The sequence below is a fragment of the Pelmatolapia mariae genome, linkage group LG23 (genome assembly GCF_036321145.2).
Source record: "Pelmatolapia mariae isolate MD_Pm_ZW linkage group LG23, Pm_UMD_F_2, whole genome shotgun sequence".
Classification (NCBI taxonomy): Eukaryota; Metazoa; Chordata; class Actinopteri; order Cichliformes; family Cichlidae; genus Pelmatolapia; species Pelmatolapia mariae.
The window spans coordinates 40,910,911-40,935,182 of record NC_086246.1 but is presented as its reverse complement, the minus strand read 5'-3'; the positions used below and the strand labels follow the sequence as shown (position 1 = coordinate 40,935,182).

General features: G+C 45.2%; 1 protein-coding gene across 2 annotated transcripts in view; it reads right to left on the bottom strand.

Moving 5' to 3' along the window:
* The window catches only part of patj (PATJ crumbs cell polarity complex component), an 86,058-nt gene that overhangs the window by 16,681 nt on the left and 45,105 nt on the right, over positions 1-24,272 (bottom strand). For both annotated transcript variants that reach the window (XM_063467929.1, XM_063467930.1), the window contains exons 29-30: positions 7,458-7,654; positions 6,881-6,972 (exon numbers count right to left, since the gene is read on the bottom strand). In XM_063467929.1, coding sequence (XP_063323999.1) covers positions 6,881-6,972; positions 7,458-7,654 — 289 coding nt within the window. The remainder of the gene's footprint in view (positions 1-6,880; positions 6,973-7,457; positions 7,655-24,272) is intronic.

Genomic DNA, 24,272 nt, shown 5'->3' with positions numbered 1-24,272 from the left:
TTGCATTCCTTGTAAAGTACTTTGTAACACATTCCTGTCTTAAAAAGTGCTATACAAATACATTTTACTTACTTACATCATGCAGGATGATGTAGAGCTGTGAATGGCCTGAGGGATAACATGCAGTGTGTCACATGTGACGCTATACTACAGTGACATGATAATGGAAACAGCCTGAATCCAAGTGCCTCCCCTCTGACTCAGCATTGAGCAGGACAGACTGAATCTGCTCTGGAACTATGCAAAGCTTTGTGACTGTGCCATCAGATTCACCAGTCTCTCTGGTTTAAACTCAGAATGTCTGTTGGTTTGGAATTTCCAGAGTGCGTCGTGGAGGTGCAGCAGAGCTGTAACAGCTGCAGAGTAGCTGCAGCTCACCTACAACTTGGAGCAGCATGACTGTGATGCTTCACATAGCTGAGGGTCAGGGCCCAACAACAGGCTAAAGAAATCTGTGATCCTGGGAGAATCCACAGAGGAGGACAACCGGAAACAAAGCTCCACAGTCCGAGGTCCTCCTCAGCAGCTGCAGGTTTCATCTTTTTAATCTTTTTTTAAGTAAAAAAGAAATAAAAACAGACAGATGTTTCAGTTTTACTGTGAAGGCGTCTCCTTGTGTGCTCTTTCGAGTCTCACACTGCAGCATCAGCAACGTTTTCCTCTAAGTTGTCATCCATCTGTCACTTTGTGCTGCTGTAGATCCATGAACACTCCTCACTGATGACTCACTCATGTTTCCTCAGCGTAGTCTGTGTAGCTCCTGGTTTCCTCACACCTCTGGGCAATCCCCACCTGGTTTCCCCCTCCAGGTGGAAGCGCCCAGTTTTGTTTTGTTTTTTTTATCCCTCCCCGGATCTTAGTTTGATCAATACATTTAGAAAAAAGGAAACCGATTTACACAAAAATAGAAAAACACAAAACCATGAGAACAAACTTCAGCTTCACAAACAGTAAGTTCAAACCTCATCACCCCTGCACTGCAGGGACAGCTACGCCAGCACTTTCTCATAAAACACTGCCACCTAGTGGTGAAATTTTAAATACTGATTCATCCATTTTCTTCCACGGATCTGAAATTTGATACATTCGGATCACAGCTCTGCCACACCTGCAGAATTTGTGTGTTTATGCCTTACGCAGCAGGTATCTTCTGGCTGTCAGCGTGACTGATTGTAAAATGATGTCTGATTGGATAGAAGTCAGGAAATAGGTCACCTGCTCATTCGATCACGGAGGTCAGTAAAAAGTTTGCAAAGGAGTTTCTTGTCTCGGTTGCTGGTTTCAGCTCTGATTGAATAGAACGTAGTGTTTGCTTTGGAACTGAAGGACCTGTTACAGTCAGAAAGGAGGCCAGAGAAAGCAAATGATCCAGGCCGTATTCATCTGACCCCAAAAAGGCAAAGTTGTGATGATGGAAATGTTCAACTTCATGCCAGGACATCACAAACCTAAGATGATATTCAACCTTTATGTACAGTCTCTGCATACATCGACACACTGCAAAGTTCTCATGTCTCAGCTGACTCACGAATGAGAGGAACGGCAGGCTAGAATAAAGCAGAATTAAGTTTTAAACACTGAAGTGTAAACAGAACATGTAATGCTGTAATGGCAGACAGTGTGACACCATCTCTCCTCCTCCTCTTCCTCTCCTGATAGGGCCATAGCTGTAATCCAAACTCAGGCTCAGTCCACCGGGCCCGGCTGAAGCTGCATTTATTATATCTACAACTGCAGCAACAGCTTGGCGGGTTAACAGAGCAGAAAACAGCAGCAACGCCCCCCAGAGAGCCGGCAGACATGAAGGAGGGTGTAGCACCATATGGAACAACTCCGCCGTCACTTCAAACCCTCAGAGGAGGTGTCTGAAGCTCGTTGGATTTGAAGCATCGCCATTAAATGGAGCCATCTGCATCACAGGAGCCGCTGAGATGCTCGTCCTGTTCTTATGTTCATTCTCAGAGCCCATTACTGCACCACTCAGTCCGAGGATGCCATCCGCAGGAAGTGCAGTGCAAATCTGGGTATCCTGTAATGAATCTGTCACCAGACATCACCACGAAAGCTCACCACGTCCACTCCTTTACTGCAGCTCATAATGGGCATCTGTGCTGCGGTCAACAGACAGAGTAACAGGAGCATGCGACCACAGCAGCATTTAAAAGCTTTGGCAGAACCCCGACAGAGCAAGTCACACCTACAGATTTTCTCTCCCTCTTGTTCCTTGACCTCCTTTGCCTCCCACCATCACCCACTGACACACCCTCCGTCGTTCGTAAAGGTGCGGAGGAATCCAGCTGAGCAGCAGGTCAGTTTCAGCAACGTGCGCACGTGGTCTTAATTTTAGGTGACTTCCTTCTCGAGTTATCACATTCACAAGATTTTCAAACAACTTGACCTCTGAACTTGAAGTTGAGGTGATGGGTTTCAAACTAATCAATTCAATTCAATTGAATCAATAATACAGACAGAGAAAAACCCAACAATCATATGACCCCCTATGAGCAAGCACTTTGGCGACAGTGGGAAGGAAAAACTCCCTTTAAAAAGGAAGAAACCTCCGGCAGAACCAGGCCCCCCTCTCTGAGCCTCAGATGTTTAATACCCAGCCAATGTGAAACTTGGGTGGCTGACGGAGTAAAAACGTTGAGATGTGCATTTCTAACCTAAAGGTGACGCCACTGAGCATTATTTTAGCTCCACCTGTTCCTTCACCTGCTGTCGGACTCATGTAAGACCACTGGATTATCCAGATGGGATTCCTGGAAGTTTCTCATGCCTTCTGCACAAATAAGCCCAGAGTTTTTCTCTGCACCTGTGCAGCGATGCACAGAGATGAATCAGAAGCTGTCTCCATAACAGGAATTTTTCATGATTCTCAGCCCAAAATAACAAATAAACACATATATGAAAGTAATTTGTTGCATTTCCGGCTTTTTTTTTTTTTTTTTTTTTAAATGAGGAAGTGATGCTGAGGATGGTGATGATGTCATCACCTCCAAACCTGATGTGATAATTGCACGTCAATTTGAAGCAAGAACTTTACATTTTTTGTTTCTGTGGGTGGAATTTGACGAAATCCTGCTTTTATTTTCTAGTTTGTTGACTTCCAGTCTCCACGTCGGCTCTTCTTTACATCATCATTTTAGAAATCAGTGAAACAGGAAGTCGGATGTGCAGACTGGCAGGGAAACTTAACTGTGTTAGCTCGGTGCTGCTGCGACCTTCATTCACTGATAAATCATTCAGCTGCAGCCCGTGGACTCGACTTTAACGAGATTTTTTCAAATGGCTAAACACGGCGAGAGCGCCAACGTCCTGCTGCGATTCAATCAGAGCCGCAGGAGGAAGAGAGAGAGAGAGAGAGAGAGAGAGAGAGAGAGAGAGAGAGAGAGAGAGAGAGAGAGAGAGAGAGAGAGAGAGAGAGAGAGAGAGAGAGAGAGATATGACTATCATTAGAGTCAAAACAGAAAGCTGATATGGTCAGGGAATCATGGGAGGAATCCCTTCACCTCATCCAGACACACCACCTCTTCCTCCTCCCCCTCCTCCCCAGCGCCATACTGATCCCTTCTAAAGACCACGTTTACCTCCACAAACCCTGAAAGGCGCACTGCGTTCACGCTGCAGGAAGAAGAAAAGTGTCCTGAATGTACCACAGAGACACAAACTGAACTGCAGGAAACAGTTTCCTTCATTTAATCAGCCAAACAAAAATATTCACAAGGAAACATTCAATTTAATATGACGATCATAAAAACATAAAAAAAAAAGGTTGCTGTGTTTTAATATTTCAAATTCAAAAAACAAAAGAAGTTAAGAAACAGCAGACATAAAGTCATGTCCAGAATATCTGCGTGTAGTGTTCCAGATATCTGTGAGTCAGTGCAGATCAGTATTTATTACAGCTTCAGTCAGGTTTATCTGTTATGCTGCATTCGTCTTACACCAGCAGAAGAGAAGACGAACACTGACACAAACACACTTAGTCAGAAACATCATCAAACTTCCTCTCAACAGTTTTGTGAATAATTTGACAAAAATAATGTGTGTGTGTAATGCTACTAAATCAGGTGAAACGTATCAGTCAGGTATCTGACGTCAGGCGTCTCTGATGTCAGAGATCAATGAATCGATCCGGTCTCGTTAAACCTGTGAAGTCTGCGGGTTTTGATCGAGCATCAGTCACGTTTCCATCACTGTCTCACTCCAACACTACAGCTGTCACTTCCTGACAGCTGTAGTGGGGTGCAGCGAACGACCAATCAGATGGAGTAAAGGAGATCTGTAGCAGTCTCACACTTCAGACTGATACCTTTATCCACCTGCATCTCTTCGTACCAGCCTCCCGAATAACGCCACCATGACCTGTCTGCCCTGTCGAGGAGCTGCACGAGTCACGATTAAACAACCAATCAGACAGGCTCATCCCTTTGACCGCTTACCTGTCACACTACAGGTGTCACACTGCACAGTGTTTCATGTCTTATATTGACCTGCTTTCTCTAACAAAAAGGAAATTAAGGGAATAACTTTGAGATGTTCCGCAGTGAAATCTTAACTAAACATCAACCTGGTTGGATCAAACCTATTAAAATGCTCAATATGAGCAGCTTAATATTTCCTGTTTTTCTGCTACAGTTTACTGCAGAATCAGCCCCGTTATTAAAGCCTGTTACAGGGTGAGGCCCCACGAGATGCCTGCTTAGCCTCGATGTTTGTCTTTGTAAGACATCAACGTGAATATTTAAAGCTGAACTGTGAAGACTCACCATGAATCCTGTGACAGCAAAGAAAGGAGTTGTTAAAACACCGGACCAGAGTCTGTGTGATAAATCTGCCAATCAGACAACAGTCAGGAAGTCTTAAATGCAGTATGATGCACAAACCACGTAAACATGACCTCATACAGAGAAAAACGTCCTCACTGGATAATAAAGAGAAAATTCACTGATTTACTACCAGCTCCCTCTCAGGAGGTCAGAGCAGCTTTGACCTGGTGGGAATGCTGGGAGTGGGCTAAGGTGTAGCTGCGGGGACGCTGGGTGCGAGGCTGGTATGAAGCTGTGGGGATGATGAGAGTGGGTTGGGATGTGAGGAGTCAATGATGTGGGATTTTCGTCCTGCAGCTCAGATATTCGTTTAATTTATGACCGTTGTATCCTGCTACAGGAGGCTGCTGCAACTGTGGTTTTGTCAGAATACTGTGTCCACAGACTGTACACAAAACATGGACATATCCACAGTTTAGCTCTAAAACTCCTGCCATGTTGGTTTCAAAAATGACCATGATTGGATGAGAGGAAAGACTGTATGAGAGCCTTACACACACACATACCCGCTAATCAGTAACCTCCAATCAAAATCTTCAAATTTCCCCTCACCAAACCTGGAGAGAGGTACGGTCTGAAGCTCAGAGAAGGATTTCACTTAAGTGTCTCTCATTCTGCTGTTTGTCTGACTGCTGAATTTAAGTGATGAGTTAAATTAGAAGAGAACAGTGAGGACTTCATTTCTCACCTCTGCCTCTGACATCCTGTCAAAATGAGGGCTGCAAACAAAAAGTTCAATCCAATTTTTCCTTTTATCAAAGCTAACGTCAGCTTTTCACACTTCAAACATGAACAATCTGTGTTGATTAAAGTCTGAGCACATTCACCTGAAACCATCTCCTCCCTTTCATCTCTCCTGTGCTGATAATGTGATCCACTTACAACTACGTCACGTCTCATATCAGGTGAAACTGAGTGACAATGTGGATAAACTCTCCTCAGAAAGAGGAGGATAAGCGCGATGGTCTTCATCCTGTCAGACTGAGGGTTTAAATCTGCGTGACGGAGTGCTAACCCGGCCCCAGGAGCCAGGCTTTGGACTTAAACACACCCGCTTGCTTCAAAGCTGCAAATCACAAAAGATCATTTATGGATCTGCAGAGGAGGGGAAGAGGAGGAGGAACGAGGAGTATAATCTGCCCATCTCCTCCCTGGATCCTAAATGACTCCTCAGTGATTGTGAAGGAGGCGTTCCACCGTCCCTGCTGTGGTAAAGCCTGAGCTCTGGGACGCTTTGAGCTTCGTCTCCACAGCCTGGGAGTCATCCTCCACATCAGGAAGCAGCTTTTATTTTGAAGGGAATGCAGCTGTGTTTTCCTCAGACTCAGCTGAGCATGCTCAGTGTGCATCAGCTGATGATGTGCTGCAGAGAATGCAGCGACAGGAAACAGAAACAGCTTGTTCTTCATGAGTTTCCTGCACAGACCTGCTCACCGATGCACAAGGTTATGTTTTTGTGGATGAACGACAGCATCAGAGAATAACTGTTATTCACAATCAAGACACACGGCAATAGAACACGCTATACAGGATAAAAAGGGGGCGGAGTCAGGGAGTGTTTAGGTCAGGAAACCGGCCAAAGCGTCTGAGACAGCTCACTGGACGGCTTTGCAAAGAAGCCTTTAATAATTCTATTTTTAACAACTTAATGCACAAATATTGCTTTAATTATTTTAAATTGAAATATTATTACTGATATTTATTATTACGGTTTGTTTCAGCTGCTGTGAGATCAGTCAAATATTATTTATCTTAATTATATGAAATTTAAATTTTTAATTCCGTTTTTTTATTGTTGTAACAGGAGGAAGACACCACAGCTTGCTGAATCAGACACTGAAACTGAAAAGTTTATTTGTAAAATGACTTTTTTTTGTTGACTGAATAAAAATGTTACTTATTATTGTTTTGCTTTTGGTTATCAAACTAACACTGGTAGCAGCACCAGTGTTAGTTTGATAACCAAAAGGTTCCATAACGCAGAAGGCCACTGTGTATGGAACCTTTTTTAAATGCTCAGACTTTCCCACCATGCACTGCAGTCCTACCTGAGCAGGATGAGCTTCACCTTGGAGGCGGCACTCTTAATGATGGCTGAGGCGTTCTGGTGGCTCCGCCCATAAAGAATCTGGTTGTTAATCTGAAATGCAGACAGAGGGGTGGAGACGAGTTACCTGATGTCCACAGGTGCTGAAAGTGAGGGAGGGTTATTACCTCCTGAATACAAACAGACAGACAACAACAGTAGTAAATGTGTCCTCAGAGCGGCAGACCGCTGAAAGGTCCCGGAGAACTACAAGAAGCAAAATGTTATATCAATACACACACACACACACACACACACTGCAGATCAACCTGAGAGCTGCACTCAGGTGTTTTCTCTTCAGTCTGATGCATCTGCTCGTCTGCAGGTAGAAGAGCCACCTGCATGAGGCTTTGACATAATTGACAACAACAAATTTTTTTTAAAAAATTTAAAAAAAAAAAAGAAGGACGGCCCAGATGTTGCAGATGTTGCACTGAATTCCTCACACATGATTAAAATCATCTCTCATGAACGCCATGCCTTCACTCTCACTGTGGTTGATGTAATTTATGTAAAATGATAATCAGGACTCTTCTCACCTCCAGAAGCTCGTCTCCAATCTGAATGCGCCCGTCGCGGGCAGCCGGCCCCCCGGGATGGAGCCCGACCACGAAAATGCTGACGCGGGAGCGATCTCTGTTCCCCGCCAGGCTGAGGCCCAAACCCTGCCGTTCCTTCTCCAGCTCCACGCATAGCAGCTCCCCTCGCAGGTCTCCATAACGCTCACACCACCGCTCTGCAGCCCAGGGAAGAGGAGGAGAACCAGGAGAGGAGAACAACCAACTTGAGAAATTATACACTTCTCACAAAAACACTTTTTAAATCAGAGCACATCATCAAGTCACTTAAATTCCTGGATATTGATCTGATCAGGTAAGGATCAGAGTCAAGTCCGTCCCGTATTCAGCAAGTGAAAATAAAATAAACAATAAAAACTTGAATCAAATGGACCATTACGGCAAGGCTGGGATGGTCCATTTGGTAAAGTAAATCCGTTGGGCATCTTTCTTCGCCTTTAGACAATAATTCTGATGGCAAAAGAACCAAACGGGACAGGTTTAAAAAAAAAAAAAAAAAAAAAAAAAAAAAAGGATCAGAGGGGGGTGCAATAGAGGGGCAACAATGAGACGACCCCAAACCAGGAATGGTTTTTATTTTCCCCTCCTCGTCTTTTATGACTGTTTTTCACTAGTCTTGCATTTGGCTAAGATCAGTGTCACTGCTGGTAGCATGAGGTAATACCAGGACCCTACAGAGGCTGCACAGGTAGTTCAACTCCTCCAGAATAGAACATCAATACGTGCCACTGCCAGAAGGTTTGCTGTCTCCCAGCACAGTCTCAGGAACATGGAAGAGATTCCAGGAGAGCCGGACAGGGCCATAACCCATCAGCAGGACGAGCACTGGAAGAGCTACAAAAGGAGCTCCAGCAGGTCGCTGGAGTGAACGTCTCTAACCAAACAATCAGACACAGGCCTCATGAGGGTGGCCTCAGGGCCCGATGCCTTCTAGTGCGCTCACTGCACAGCACCGTGGACCTTACTGACATTTGTCGTAGAATGCCCTGTGCTGTTCACAGATGAGAGCAGGTTCACCCTGAACACATGTGATAGACGTGAAAGGGTCTGTAGAAGCTGTGAAGAACGTTATGCTGGTCTGGGGAGGCTTGTCCATGGAGGGACACAGAAACCTCTGCAGGTGAGGCAACAGCACCTTGACTGTCATTAGGTATGAGGATGAAATCCTTGGATGCACTCTCAGACCCTACGCTGGTGCATAATCTTTTTGAGCAGTTATATAAATGTGCCAAGTTAAAAGACAAAGAGTCCGAGCACTGATAGAGGTTTATGGCTGTATTTGTTGGGATTTCCAGGAAGCCACTTACATGTAAAAAATAATGCCTGAGATTCACTCAGTGATCAGGAGCCCGGCGTTCGGATTGGCTCATAGACAGGAGGAGATAAAATTAAAAGCATGAAGGGGGAGGTGAAGAGGAGAAAAATGTGAAAGAAAGTGAGTAAGAAATCCAAAACACAAGAGCAGAAGGGGAGGAGAGAAGAAAGAAGAACAAAGAGGAGCATTTAAGATGTGAAGGAGAAGAGTAACGAGGTGAGGAGGTAATTATGAAACAGAGAGGAGGGAGGATGAGACGAGGAGACAAGCAGAGGCAAATCTGGTGTCAAACAAAAATCAGTTTAATGATCTGTGAAAGAAACAACAAACGGCGAGGGTGAGGAAACCTGCAGCTGAGACTAAACTCCTCCACTGTCAGCAGCAGAAATGTGTGCCTTTAATTATTGCTCTTCGTGCTTCCTGACCTTTCCAGAATCAGTGGCCGCTTTGAAGATGTGAAGGGTTTTGTGTTTTTGTCAAATGATGAGAGGATTTAAAGGTCACTGCAGTTATCAGAGATAAACTGAAAACCAGTAAATCACTTCAAACTGGAGAATAACTGAAGCCAGACTTGATTTCCAGGAGACGCTCGACAAATTTTACATTTCAAATGTCACGTTCACCGAGTCTGCTGAGACAGCAAACCGTCAGCGGCTTCCTGTGACACCAAAGAAAACGTAAAACATCTGCAGTTAAAACGTGACGTTTTTCTTTAGTTTTTACATGGAAGCACAAAACTGAAGACATTAAAACTAATTGTACAAGCTGCAAAGGGAGGTGACACTGAAGGAGAGACTGTCCAGGTTCAAATCATCAGAAAAGTTCATTCTAATTAGCTTCAGCGCAAGGAAGAGGAGGGAAGTGAGGATGAGGAGCCATGAGATGATGACGATGACAGCATTAATGAGTGCAGACCGAAGCCGTCTGCTCACAGGATCATTCAAAGAACATGACCGTCAGCTGTGCTGATGATCAGGCACTTAAGCTGAACCAGAGTCTGAAGAAACTCGTACGATCATTCACAAAGTGCATTTTGGGTAAACTTTCAGAACTGGTTAAAGCAGGTGAAAGGTCATGCTTTACCTGCAGTTAGAGACAGCCCCATATTCGGCCCTGCCAGCATTGACCTGAGAACAGTTTAACCTGCCGGGCTGCAGCCTGCTCCTGTTATAACACACGACAAGTGAGTTTAGTTGGTGTTTTGGTTCAGCCTGCCCCAGTTTGCTGCGAGCAGCCAGAGACACTGCATATAAAGTTTGATTCAAAGCCGAGCAAACCCGGTGAGGTCACGACCGCGTTCAGTACTCACCGAAGCCACGCTGCCATGCCTCGAAGGCAGAGAGTGCAGTATTTGCAATTTAATACATTTAAAATGATGATGTAAATGGGCCTCTGTCAGCATCAGCACCATGATCAGTGTCAGACTCAGAGATCAGTCCTGCAGAACTTTTTGTTTCCTTTTGTTTGCTCAGGTTCAAGCACCAAAACCTGCTTGTTGAGGGGTCAGGAGGTCAGACCAGTCCTGTATTTGTGGCTCTGGGGCACGAGGCAGCAGATATTCTCTGAGACATGCCTGGAAACAAGTTGAGCGCTTGTTTTTAATCATCATGTTGCTGTCAGAGCACTTTCTCTGAGAAAAACAAGCTGCCACAAACGCCTCCTTTCCTCTGTGGCATCGACTCAAACGACCAGGTCAGATGAGATCTGACGGCAAATGAAGAAGCAGCAGAGTGTAGACAGGATGTGTTTGACACTGATTTCATCACACAGCCCCATTCAGACAGTTGCTTCTGTTTTCCCACAGCTTTAGGAGGCATTAATGACTCTCTGCTCCCAGCGCTGAGGTGGGACACACTCTGAGAGGGAACATTTAATTGCTATCAAATTTGTGGCCGCTGATCGGAAGAAGCTGTCACACACTCAGCTACAAACGACTTAACACAATGCCATGAAGCTAAACACGTCGAGAATCATGGGAAATGATGGCAAACAGCAACCCCAAAATATCGTCCACAGCTGAATCACATTCATACATGGACCCGAGAAGAGCGCGCTCTCATCACTAGCTCCTTACACGCCACCTCAGGTACCTGAGGTCACTGCAGCTCCTCTGACGTCCAGCAGAGGCAACAGTGAGTCAGGCTCCACAGACCTGATGTTAAAACGTCACAGCAGAAACAAACATGTTTACAGCCTGATACACAAACTGTTTGGTTTGGTATTAGGGGCGTGGCCTCTGCAAGTGACGGGTGGATGGTGACACAGGTAACTGTAGCTGCTACCTGTCTGCTAGCTTCACCTGAACTGGACCGCTGCACTGTGTTTGTGCTTTTGGAGCTTTGTGAGCACCCCATCCTCTCACGCAAATATGGTCACAGCCAAAATGCTAAAGCAGAGCATCTGAATGTCCATCTTCTTTTTACAGTCTATAGTTGCACACAGACTTTCCCTGCAGCGTTTCCATAAAACACTAAATATAAAAATAACTTTGCATTTGTCTGTGTGAAGCTGGAAAACAAAAATATCTACAGAGAACACACAACCATGCTATTAAAATCTCACACATACACACAAAAACACAGTTTAATCAAAGGCTAACAGTTTTCAGACGGGAGGCAGGTAGGTGTGTGTGTGTGTATTTAATGAGCTATTAATAGCTTTAATGTGACAGGTAACTGCAGGTGTTAATGCCTCTCGGGGTGAGGAGAGGTGGCTGAAGGACGGAGCGCCTCCATCACCGGCTGCTGCTCTGATGATGGAGGCGTGTCAGGAAGAGGAGCAGGCGCACCTTTTATTGTGTGTTTAATGTGGATTAAATTGTTGGGAGTGCTTCTCTTTTGTCAGGATGACAGGATGTCTCGTTAAGCTCTCCTCTCAGGAGGCTCAATGTGTTCAGCTGACAGAAATCTATTAAAAATACATAAGGAGCTAAACTGCTGCCCCGCGCCCGCAGCACAGAAACCGCCAAATTAATTAACCACTTCCACTCTCCACTTTGGTGTTCAGACTCAGTTTATCCAGCAAATATTATGCAGTGATGGACTGCAGGTGCGTGGTGGTGGACGACGGGACAGCAGCTACGTGTTACAGACAGGACATTATCCAGATGATTAAATAGACTCTGAACCCTGACGGTGAGTTACGGCTCCGCCTCATTTATGGTGGAAATGAAGATTTTGCAGCAAAAATTGTCCAAAAGTATAAAAGATCAATCAAGTTCAGAAACCCAGCAGGTCAGCCTACTTAGGTGCTGCACATCTCCATTCCACTTTGCAACCCACCTTCACCCAGTGCCTCCTCTTATGCTGTTTGACTTCATCACTGTCATATCTGTTATGGATGAGGCTCCACCCTCCTGCTGAGGTCACAGATCAAAGCTGTCAGTCTGCAGCTTTTAAACAACCAGCAAGAATTAATTCATTATAAATTAAAGTAAAACAGTTTCTCACACTTCAGCGTTTTTAAAGAAGCTAGTTTTAGGCAGACAACATTTCAAAATATATCACACAGGTATTCAGATCTCCTTCTTCTGGTTCAGGAATGAGTCGTCCATGAGTAATTGGGAGGAGCAGAGGCAGAACGCGGTGCTACCCTCACCCATGGTTACTCGCTTTGGGTAAGGAAAGAAAGAACGAGGCATGGACTACAAGAAGCTCAGCTGCTTCTTCGTACTGAGCAGAGCCAGCAGAGGTGGTGCAGCGTCTAATCACGGCACCCTTCGGGGAGGAGGACTGGGAGGAGGTAGACTGTGAAGTCACTGGAGAGATTTTATATCTCATCTGGGCTGGAAGCAGCTGAGGATCCCTCAGGAGGAGGCCGAACACACTTTCAGGAAAAATCCATGTGGAATATGACACCATTCCCGCCTCAGCTTCGGATAAAAACAAGAGGATGGGCAGGTGGGTGAATGTGACCTGCTGAAGTGGTCATCATTACTTCTACTGGAAAGTGAGCAGGACGTTTATGCAGACCCTGAACTGCAGGTCATAAAAGCTTAAATCTACAGGCTTTGTGTGTACACACGCACACACACACACACACACACACACACACACACACACACACACACGCACGCACGCGCGCAAAGGAGACGCTGGAGGAGAAGAAAGTAGAAGCACTTCTGTTTGTAATGTGTTTCTGTTTCAGACAGAAGCTGAGAGGGGGCTGCAGAGGAAACTTCAACCCTCGCACATCTTTCCAGGAGACAGGGGAGGCTGGTAGAGGCGGCAAGCCACAAACACAGCGTGACTGCAGGGGGCGCTGCAGAGACGGCGCACATGCATATCAATGCAGCACACAGGCTGCCTTCAGCGTGACGGCACCGAGCACCGACTGTCACACACTGATGAACACTGTTGCTCTAGCCTGCAGCAGGTTCACTGTCTCTCTCTCTCTCTCTCTCACACACACACACACACACACACACACACACACACACACACACACACACATGTGTGTATTTATATCCTTGTGGGGACATCTCATTGACACAATGCTTTCCCTAGCCGCTTACCCTAACCCTAACCATCAAAAATGAATGCCTAACCCTGACCCTGACCCTAAACCTAACCATAACCTAATTGTAACCCTGACACTAAAACCACATTTTGAGTCTCAAAAATGCCTTCAAACTCGTGGGGACCGGGATTTTGGTCCCCACGGGGGCTGATTGTCCCCACAAGTATAGTAAACTACCAATTTTTGGTCCCCATGAAGATGTTAATACCCGTCCACACACATACACGCACACACACACACACACACACACACACACACACACAGCAGTGCTGCTGACTGAGTCATTCCTTTTCAAGGATGGTGGCGTTCCCCTCAGTGTGGTATTCCAGTTCATGAATGTTGCTCCAGTTTGTCTCTATCACTTTTCTTCAGAGCCTGTAACCTGGTTTTATTGGCGTCAGTAAGTCCTGATTTTTTTGCCGTCAGTGAGTCCTGATTTTTTTGCCCACATTCTCTTAAACTTTTCATTCCACCCTTCCTCTAACACTCTGTAGTCCTCAAGGACAGTTTAGTCCAGTTTAATGGCAGCGGTGGCTCAGGGACTGCCCCCAGTGCGTTCATCAGCATGTGAGGGCTGCACGAGGCGTAAAAAAGCAAATACAAGCTTAACATGATCCACATTGCAGCACTGTGGTCCAGTTTGTCTGCAGTGATCAAACACACACACACACACACACACAGCAGTGACAACCCGTCACACAAAATCTTGTGTGACGGGTTGTCAGATTCAAAATGTGAATCTGTGTGTGCTTCTAGCAAGGTGACATGTCACAGTAAATCAGCACACACACACATTCTGAATTTGGTATCCCTTTACTGTGTGTGTGTGTGTGTGTGTGTGTGTGTGTGTGTGTGTGTGTGTGTGCGCGCACCTGCTGTTTGGTTCAAATATTTCACATCATCCGTAAAACTAAAACCCAGCGGGCACACGACAGGACCCGACGCTGCCGCACAGACACGTGAGCCGAAGTAACAGGAAGACTTTGGTGTGATGACACAAGCCAACATCCGTGATGCAGAAAAAGCAGGCGCGCAGCAGCTGGATGATGAGAATGGAAATGCAGATGTGTGTGTGACCTTTGACTGAAAGAACAGTGGCTACTCTCAGCGCTGGAACAGTAGGAGAACATGTTGTCATACCGGCACGAGGTAAATGCCTGAAAGATTTTAGCCTATCCTATAATCAAAAGTGGTCATGTGACCATTTCAGTCCAGCCCACAGTCTTAAAAGGAGTTTCCAACAATAAGTTAAAATGCTGAGGAATATCAGGAAAAGGCAGAAGTGAGTGTGTCTGCTGCTGCATATCACACAGTAAAGACTCATGTGGATACATTTGTAATGTGTTACCTTGGCTCGCTCAAAGGTAAGTCAGTGTGGCACTGTGCCCATGCACACCACTCTCAGCCCACACGCTTCAATCAGGGGAGAATAACGAGACATGCATAGCATTTATCCATCTTTACTTTAGTGCACAAACGTGAGTCCATAATAAAACCTGCAGAGAGGACAGCAAAGTGAACAGTGAAGCTCTATCCACTTCCTTATCTGCACTTCCCTCGGGTATTGGTTCGTTAATATCACAGATAGAAATGTGTCCAAAAACAGATCAAATGTAAATTATGCACATGATGTCTGCATTTCACAGTAATCACGGACAGGTGTTACAGGCACCCAAAGGAGCCCATCAAGAAACTGAGCTCCAATCCGGCATCGCAGGTTGGCCACACTCTATTCCTCTCATTAGATTACTGTAACGCGTTGTATTTGTGCCTAAATGATGCAGCATTTTCCCACCTACAGTAACAGTGCTCACAGTCTCAGAGTCACACCAGCCTGTTGCAGCACCACTCAGTGCTGCACCCTGAGAGCCGTCACAGCTCCATCAGTTCCACACCTGAAAGCCTTTTAGAGCCAACCTGTACAACATTACGTCCTGTCAGTGTGTGTGCGTGTCTCCGTTTTCTTCTTCACTTATTTTTATTTTTTCCTTTCCTGTCATTTTAAGTTTTTTACACCTTCTGTGACGTCGATCGCAGCTGCAGAGATCAACTTTATTTTCTGGATGTCTGCATCTCACAGCCGGCTGCGAGTCGGATCTGAACACACACTACAGTAAATGAATTAACACGTATCTGAGGGTGGAAACACTCCTCTTCTCCTTCAACACATACAACAGGTCAGCTATATTAGACAAAGCGTGCGGGTCATGTGGAGGAGGGTGTGTGCTGTATTGTGAAACGCAGCCTTCATTATTAGAACATTTTTACAGCTGTCGAATCACTTTTATCCTCAAAGATGTCAGCAGCTGATCCGGAAGACGAACAATTAAATCTGAGTCTCTAATTAATAACTAACTAATAATAACGTGTTAACGTTCAGCACTTTACCCCTCGGTGTTTACAAAGAGGTACTCAGCCATTCACATCTCAGTGTTCACTCCACAACAGTTGTTTGGACACGTAACAGCATCCGACCAATAACAGACTGATAGTGTTACCTGAACCTGCACCATGGTGCAGGAACAAGGTGACAGCAAGGTGAGACGCAGTTACTGAACACACACACACACACACACACACACACACACACACACACACACACACACACACACGCGCACGCACACACACACACACGCGCACGCACACACACACGCGCGCGCACGCACACACACACACACACACAGACTCACACACACACAGAGCCACACAGACCACGTATATACACACACAGCCACACAGACCACGTATATACACAGCACTTCTGAAATATGACTTCCTGTTTCTGGGGATTATTTAAACTGAACCCAGTGATGGGGCTGATGAAGTGTGATGTGCTGCACCCTGGTTCGGCACCCACACCCAGATCTGGCAAAACGTCATTGTTAAGCTTCTTTAGCCTTTATGTGTTCGCCTAACCCAGTTTAACATGCAAAAGTTTCTCTAGGCTGACAAACAGAAAATAAAGAAATTCAAAGAAAGAACGAAATGAAAAACTGAGTTTTATTTCTGCACGTTAGAATCGTGTCTGTCTAACATATGAGCTGAAGTACAGCTTCTGTAGCTGAGCGACACTTAACACACCAATCAAACTAATGCCACCCAACCATACACACATCATTCACGTAGATTTCAGGTGAATCGCCACCTGAATCCATGAATGACACAAAGGAAATGATGTAGAGGTTTCCACCAAAGACAGAAACGTCAACATTCAGTCACATGTTCTATTTAACCTCACTGAGCTCTCTGAGTCTCTTGTGACTGCACAGATCATAAAATCCAGCTGGGCTATAAGCAAACAAAAGACTGATAACTCTGTGCCAAACATCATGATTAACTGGCACCACTTTAAAACGATGCACCTGAATCACCGATGCCCATCTGGTTAAAAGGCCTTTGGCTTGGCTTCATCACTTCCTCTGCTCACGGGAAGAGAGAGCGAGCCACAGAAAGACCCACTCAAACACTAGAGATGGGTGAACTCCATCAGACTTTCATCAAGCAGAGAAATCCACCTGATGAGCTAATCTTCAAAATAAAACAGGAGGTAAATGAAAAGGAGGTGGAGCATAAACTCCAGGAGGCCTCTGCATCAGCAAAACCTGATTCACGATTCAACGCCACAGACACAGAAAAGAGACGCCGGAGGAAAGGACTCCATGTTAAATATGTTTCTGTGATTATTTATCATCGTGTTTTCTGTCCAAGCAGAAAATAAGTAAAAGTTAGGCGCACCCAAATTTTTCAACCGTATCGCTTAACACCGCAGTTTTACATGTGCACTTTTTGGGGGGGAAATTGATGTCCATACAGACAATACTGATTTGTAAATTATTAACTAACAATCTTGTGCTTGTGCTTAAAGTGCGTTGGCACTCTTTGGCAATATTGTAGACAATATTAAACGTAATAATCACATCGGCCTCCTCTGACGACCTGTTTGCTGCTGCCTGCCGCTGTGGGGAGAGGGGACACTTGGGCAGGGCATTTATCACAACATATAATGTGTTTTCTGGATACACTGTGCTTTTTCAGCGTTCAGTGATTGATGGCTCCGTGTCAGAGCACTGGCTATGAATTTCAAATGGATCAGGCCTTAACTTAAAAAAAAAAAAAAAGTTATCAATCGTTCTTATCATCTTTTCTCATTACCCACAGCTACATCCACTTCTGTCGGGCCTAGGCTATTCACTAGGGCTGGGTATCATCACTGATTTCTATAATCCATTTGATTCCGATTCACAAGGTCCAGATTCGATTCAATTTTGCCTCAGACAGTCAGAAATATTATAACTCTGATCATTTATCAGTACTGACACTTGTGAGACTTTATCAGAAATGTGAGCATCACAGCAGATGCCTTTGTGTGAAAGTAACTGAGAATAAAACACAGAAAACATGAAGGAGATTTTGCTGGTCTGGCTTTTCAAAGCAGATAACCTTAAAAATATTCTGCATTTTTGCATATTTTTAAAAATTTTGAATTTCTTCAATATTGAACAGCAGAAATTAAATGACCTCGGACAAGAAAGCCTAAGTAAAAAAAAAAAAAAGAAAAAAAAAAAGAAAAAAAAGAAAGACAGCGGCCGTCAGCGCTGTAAACAACGGTAGACTGGTGGGTAATAAGTGAATGAATAATGCCGAAAACAGAGATTTGAGAAGGGAAACTTTTCTTAAAGTACAGAGAGAGAGAGAGAGTGCATGAAGTGTGATTCTATCGTGGTGGAAGCAAAATAGCAAAAGTAAGAGGGAATTCATGACGATGTTTATCAAATGTGAAGCGCAGTTTGCTGCTTCTTTTGTTACTGGCTCGGTGAATTTTGGTTGGAGACAGACAAAACCTGCAGCTCAGAATCTAGCGCAAAAAAAACGTAAAGACAGCGCGGACCCGACGCATCAGAATCAGTGAGCTGTCGGCTTTCAGCCCCGACGGCGTGTCCGTGTACGGGCCGTTGGGTGAGAAAGCCGAGAAAGAGAAAGCTCATCTGATGCGTCGGGTCCGCTCTGTGTTTACATCTTTGTGTGGAATCAGTTTACCTGCTTTTATTTGCTGTTTGGTGGTTGTTGAAATAGTTTTGAGAGCTTTAACCTGAGATTCTGGCGTTTCTGGCAAAATACATTTATATTTAAAAGTCGATTCAGGATTTAATGAATCGATATCGCTTTATTCAAGCTACTCACCTCTCTCTATCCACCTGCACTTTCAACTGGACCACGGTTAATCCCGCCCCTGACTATCTCTGATTGGTTTAGACCACGATAGGGGCATGATGTGTGTCTGTTCTTGACCACACGAAGAGTTTTTTTTTTTTTTTTTTTTTTACTCAAACAGTTTTTTTTTTTAGTCGCACTATTGAAAATTTTGGTCGCACTCTAGAGCCCTGGTCTTAAATCTCTGCTGAGGATGTTCAAACTGTTCACTGTTTTTACACATCACAGACCTCTCCTGTCCCTGTCCATGATCAGCCAGCTGTCAATAAAGATAAAAAAAACCCAATAATACAAACTGCTGAGGCTCAGCTCCACCTGAACACTTCAAAGGTCTGGCATTAAAAGCAGGAAACGCCATCAGCTGATTTATTCCAGCGCCCTCTGGGACAGACAGACAGACAGGCGGCTGCTGCAGCTTCTCCTGGCTTTGATGCGTCACGCACGAGCAGGAGTGTGTTTGTGCTGATAATGGGCCAGTAACGGGATGTGTGCTGAAAACAGGGATACCTGCGTGAGGCTGAACTCAGGTGGAAAAGCTGCTGGAAACGAAGATGCACAAAGCCCGACTCCCTGCCAAGCTCCCGCGTTGTTCCTGAATCCACCTGACCGTGGACATGACAACATCCACAAAGAAAATGCTCTGCAGGTGCAGTGAGCTGCAGGAAGGACGCCACGTTCATTAAAGCGCCTGCAGCACTGGAATGAATGAAGGCTTTTAATGATCCTTCTCTCTGAGGTCTGCCTGACAGCATTACTATTCATTTTTCTCACCTTTAAGCCAAGCGCTTCAAGCTTTTCAGGATTCACAGACTTTAAATCTAAGTGGACGTTTTACAGTTTGGAGCTCATATAAACAAAACTAAAAATGAATAACGCAGCTTCACGGATGGATAGCAACACACTGTTCTGACCAATTATCAAAGTCCAAACCTTAAACAGGAAGCCAAACCCTCTAGTGTCTAGCAGAGGGAGCAGTGAGTCAGTCCAAATCCCATGTTAAAACTTTAACATATCTAACCAGCTGTGTAGCTCTGCAGCTCTTAACGGTTTCATTCAATTCAATTTTATTTATATAGCACTTAATATAATGTGAGGTAAAGAACCTACAATCATACAGAGGAACCCCAACAATCAGACGCCCCTAAGCACTTGGCGACAGTGGGGAGGAAGAAACCTCCGGCAGAACCGGGCTCAGGGATGGACGGCCATCTCAGAGACAGGGTGGTATTTCCAGCACCAACTACCAACCAGGCCCGACCCTGCTCAGCTTCTGAGACGAGATCAAGCGTGCACAGCCACGCCAGCCTGAGCTAAAGTATCTGCTACCATTAACCGATTTTTTACACAGAAAAAAAGCAGCCCGACCAGGTTTGTGGTCTGTTCAGTCTAAATCAGAGTCCAGACCTGAGTTTGGCTTTTCTGAGAACAGCACAGCTTTAACGATGCACACACAGTCTGCTTTTATTACATATAGTGAGCTTTATGCTGCCAGCTGTTCAAAAGCAGCCATGGGAGCCGTTGGCAACCATCAGTTTGGCCGTCTTCTTTGAAACTTGCTGCCATTTGATGGTCTCTGGTTAGTGCTCTGCTGCTGGCCTCTGCCTGTGTGGAAAGCTCTTTAACACTTTCCCTTAAACACCCTAACGACCTGTAAGAGTAAACGGGTCACATTTACATCAGATGTAGCTTTGAATCCTGTATATGACTTCCTCTATTGTCTGTTCGTGCTCATTAGAGACTGCTATCGAGTGGCTCTTTCCTAACAGCCATAGCCCGTCTGAATAAAACCATTAGGGACAATAATGCTGTGTCTTAAAACCAGCGGCCCTTTTAACGGCTTATAAAGCAGCACTGTCACCTCTAATGTCTGAGATGGGATGCTGAAAGCAGTTTAAGAAAGACACTGAAGCTGCAGAGAGCATCCTCCTTCAAGCTGTGTGCATCAGTGCTGCAGTAGCTCCTGGAGGTCACTGCAATGCAACAGCTCAGCCTGCTGCACACACACCGTCCCATTTTCATCACTTCAGGGGACATCACATCGACTTACGTTCATTTCCTGCAGAATTACTCAACCCTTAAACCAGCTCATCACCACAAAACGTAATGATTTAAAGTACAGCGACCAGTTTGTCTCTAAAAGGAAGTCCAATCCCTACAGCATGAGCAATACAAGCATGCATTAATCTGCCTGGACCAGTCCAGTTAGCAACAACACATCTCTGCTCAAAGACGATGATTTAAGGACAACACACAATCGAGGACGCATCCACACTGACACACGATTAAACATCACACACAGATCAGTGTGTGTGTCTGAGATGAGGCTGTGCACCCCTGCACGGCTCACATCGTCTTCTAACCTAAGAAGCACAGAGTGACTCAGTACCTCACATTCCAGCTAGCAGGACCCTGAAAAACAGGTAAAGCTAAGTGGGACGCAGCCAACATTAACGTCATAGATTACAGCGGCGCTGACAGCCCAGTTGCTCTGCTGAGAAAAGGGTCGATGGAGCACACGCTGTGAAGGCGATTGGCTGCTCTGGAGCGCCTCTGTAAGCGAGACTGACGGTGGATTAAAGTTGGGTTTGTTTCTATTTGTTATCATAAACGGGTGAAGAAATCCCGGTGCTAGTAACATGCAGACCTGAGAGACACAGAAACTAGTTTTCCGTTAGTCTGTGTTATTGATTAACAACTGCTTTAACACCTGAGGTAGCTCCTTTCAGTAAATGAAGACATGCAGTTCAAAGACGAGACCCCACAAAGCTTAGACTGCTTTCCCAGAGTTCTGAAAGCTCTCATTTCTATATTTTAGTTTATTTTTTTCTATCACACATAATATTATAATATTTTACAGCCCACTGGCTCATATGGTGTAAAAGCAGACTCAGAACACTTTGGAGATGTGGCCGAGGGCCGGGAACAAACCACGAACCCCCGGCGAGTCCAGTTTCTCAGCAGAATGAGCTGCAGTCTAGGCCGACGCTACACTCCAGCCTCCTAACGTGGACGAACTGGATGGTTATCTCAGCAGCTGGTGTTTCCACAGTTGGTGCATCAAGGTACTGATGCCAGCATGTGTGTAAAGCAGATCTGACAAAACGTCATTAAATTATATTCTTGCTGTCCCGACCGAGAACTGGATAAGCTATAAAGTAGGTAGGAGGGCGGGTGGATGGATGGAACTATACTTTTCTAGGAGTCTTGTAGGAACACTATAGTGTTTTTATATTTTAATTAAATTCAGTTTAATTTCTACAGCGCCATTTGACATCAACAGTCGCCCCAACATGCTGTAAAATACAAACAAAATAATATTAGAGGGAGTGCCCCATGAACAGCACCTGGTGATGGTGGGAAGGAAGAACTCCCTTTAACGAAACATGACTTCCACTAAAACCAGGATCGGAGAGCGGCAGCTATCTGGCACAACTGGTTGGGTGGTGGTGGATATATATCATTTTTACTGGTGGTTTTGATAACAGCTATTAAAAAATAGAATACATGCAATGAGATGGATAAAATGTAGGACACGTAATGAGATTAGATGGAACATGCAAAGCCAAAGTCATTCACAGCGCAAAATCTTATAAGGACCTCTTTTAGCCCTCTGAGGTCTGAAGCAGGGATGATACTTTCTGCTTCCATGCGCCCGGAAGCAGAAAGTGACGTAGACTTCGTTATTGCATAATTAGCGCTAAGATCCGGACGTTCATGTGCCTGTTGTTTGTCTCCAGCTGCTCGCCTCTGCAGCAGCGTATAACTGAGGCTTAAGGAATCATCGAGGGATGAACTGATCTACAAGCTCTGTGCTGATATTCACTCTTACACAAAACTAAAGTCCTTTCTGTTTTTCTTCAAAAATCAAGGTCAGGGTTGACACCAGTGATGACTTACACCTATCAGGGTGAAACAGAAATTAGGTCCACTGTAAACACTGCCAGGTAAAGCTACCGTGGCATAAAGGGCTAAAATGTCCAATGTCTTAGTTTGATTTGAAACAGCTAGGAACATCTGGACTAAATACACTATATTGCCAAAAGTATTCACTCGCCCATCCAAATCCCTCATTTCAGGTGTTCCATCAGTTCCATGTCCACAGGTGTATAAAATCAGCATCTGGGCATGGAGACTGCTTCTACACACATTTGTAAAGAATAGCTCGCTCTCAGGAGCTCAGTGAGCTCCAGTGTGGTGCCGTGATAGGATGCTAGGAATGTCCTTGCAGCCCAAACTCCACAGTCAGCTGTTAATGGGATTATAACCAAGTGGAAGTGACTGGGAATGACACCAACTCAGCCATGAAGTGGTCGGCAACGTAAATCAGAGAGCGGGCTCAGTGGATGCTGAGGATCACGGTGCACAGAGTTCACAGACTTTCTGCAGAGTCAACTGTTACAGGCGTCCAAACTTCACTTGACTTCAGATTAGCTTAAGAACAATGCGTGGAATGGGTTTCCATAACAACCAGCTGCATCCAAGCCTTACATCACCAAACAAACAGCAAAGCATCGGACGCAGTGAAGCAAAGCACGTGCCACTGGACTCTAGAGCCGTGGAGACATGTTCTCTGGAGTGACCAATCACGCGTCTCCGATGGATGAGTCTGGGTTTGTGGTTGCCAGGACAACAGTACTTGTCTGACTGCACTGTGCCAAGCGTAAAGTTTGGTGAAGGGGGGATTATGGTGTGTGGTGTTTTCCAGGAGTCGGGCTCCACCCCTTAGTTCCAGTGAAAGGAACTCTTCATGCTTCAGCAGACTTTGGACACTTTCATGTTCCCAACTTTTTGGGAACAGTTTGGGGATGCCCCCTTCCTGGTGTGAAGAACTTGACTGACCTGCAGCAAAAATCCCCATAAACACTCTTAAATCTGCGTGAAGATTTGTCTGAAGAGCTGAAACTGTTACAGCTGCAAAGGGCCGACATCATATTAAACTGTGTGGATTAAGAATGGGAGGTCAGTCAGTTTCGCACACTATGAAGGCAGACAAGCGAATACTTTTGGCAGGATGGTGTACACTGCCTTCTGCCTCCAGACCAAGCTCCACGTAGCAGAAACAGAACGCTTGCCGGGACAATCATGTGACCTGACATATGTGATGGATGCATTTATTATCATCGGTCATGGTGCAGCTCAGAGCCACACTCTGTGGTCCTGATACTGATGCAGCACATGCCCGTCAGCACCACATACACAGCAAAATACATCATAGGTAAAAGTGCTGTTGTCTCTCTCTGTCTCTCTCTCTCTCTCGCTCTCTCACACACACACACAGACCAAAATAATGCAGCACACACATGATTTGTCTTTACCCACCTGATTGTGTGCAGACACATGCACACAGGTTAAAGGTGACCCCTACTCGATATGTTGACAGGGATCAGGTAGGAAAGCAAACACACACACACACGCAATGAGCCGTCTCATAACTCAGCTCTGACAGACGCTTGATAATCCACTAGAACACACACACACACACACACACAGTGAGAGCGCATACTAACCCGGAGGCAACATGGTCCATACTTCAGTCTTCACACGCAGAGATAAATCCACATGTACGGCAGAGAGTGTGTGTGTGTGTGCTGTCTCAGTTTCAGCTCTGCTGTGGCGCTCTGATCTCCAGAAAATGTGATGTGTGTGTGAGAGAGAGAGAGAGAGAGAGCTGGCTGCTGTGATGCTGAGGCTGAGAGCGACGTACAGCTCTGTTATACACTCCAACCTCGATT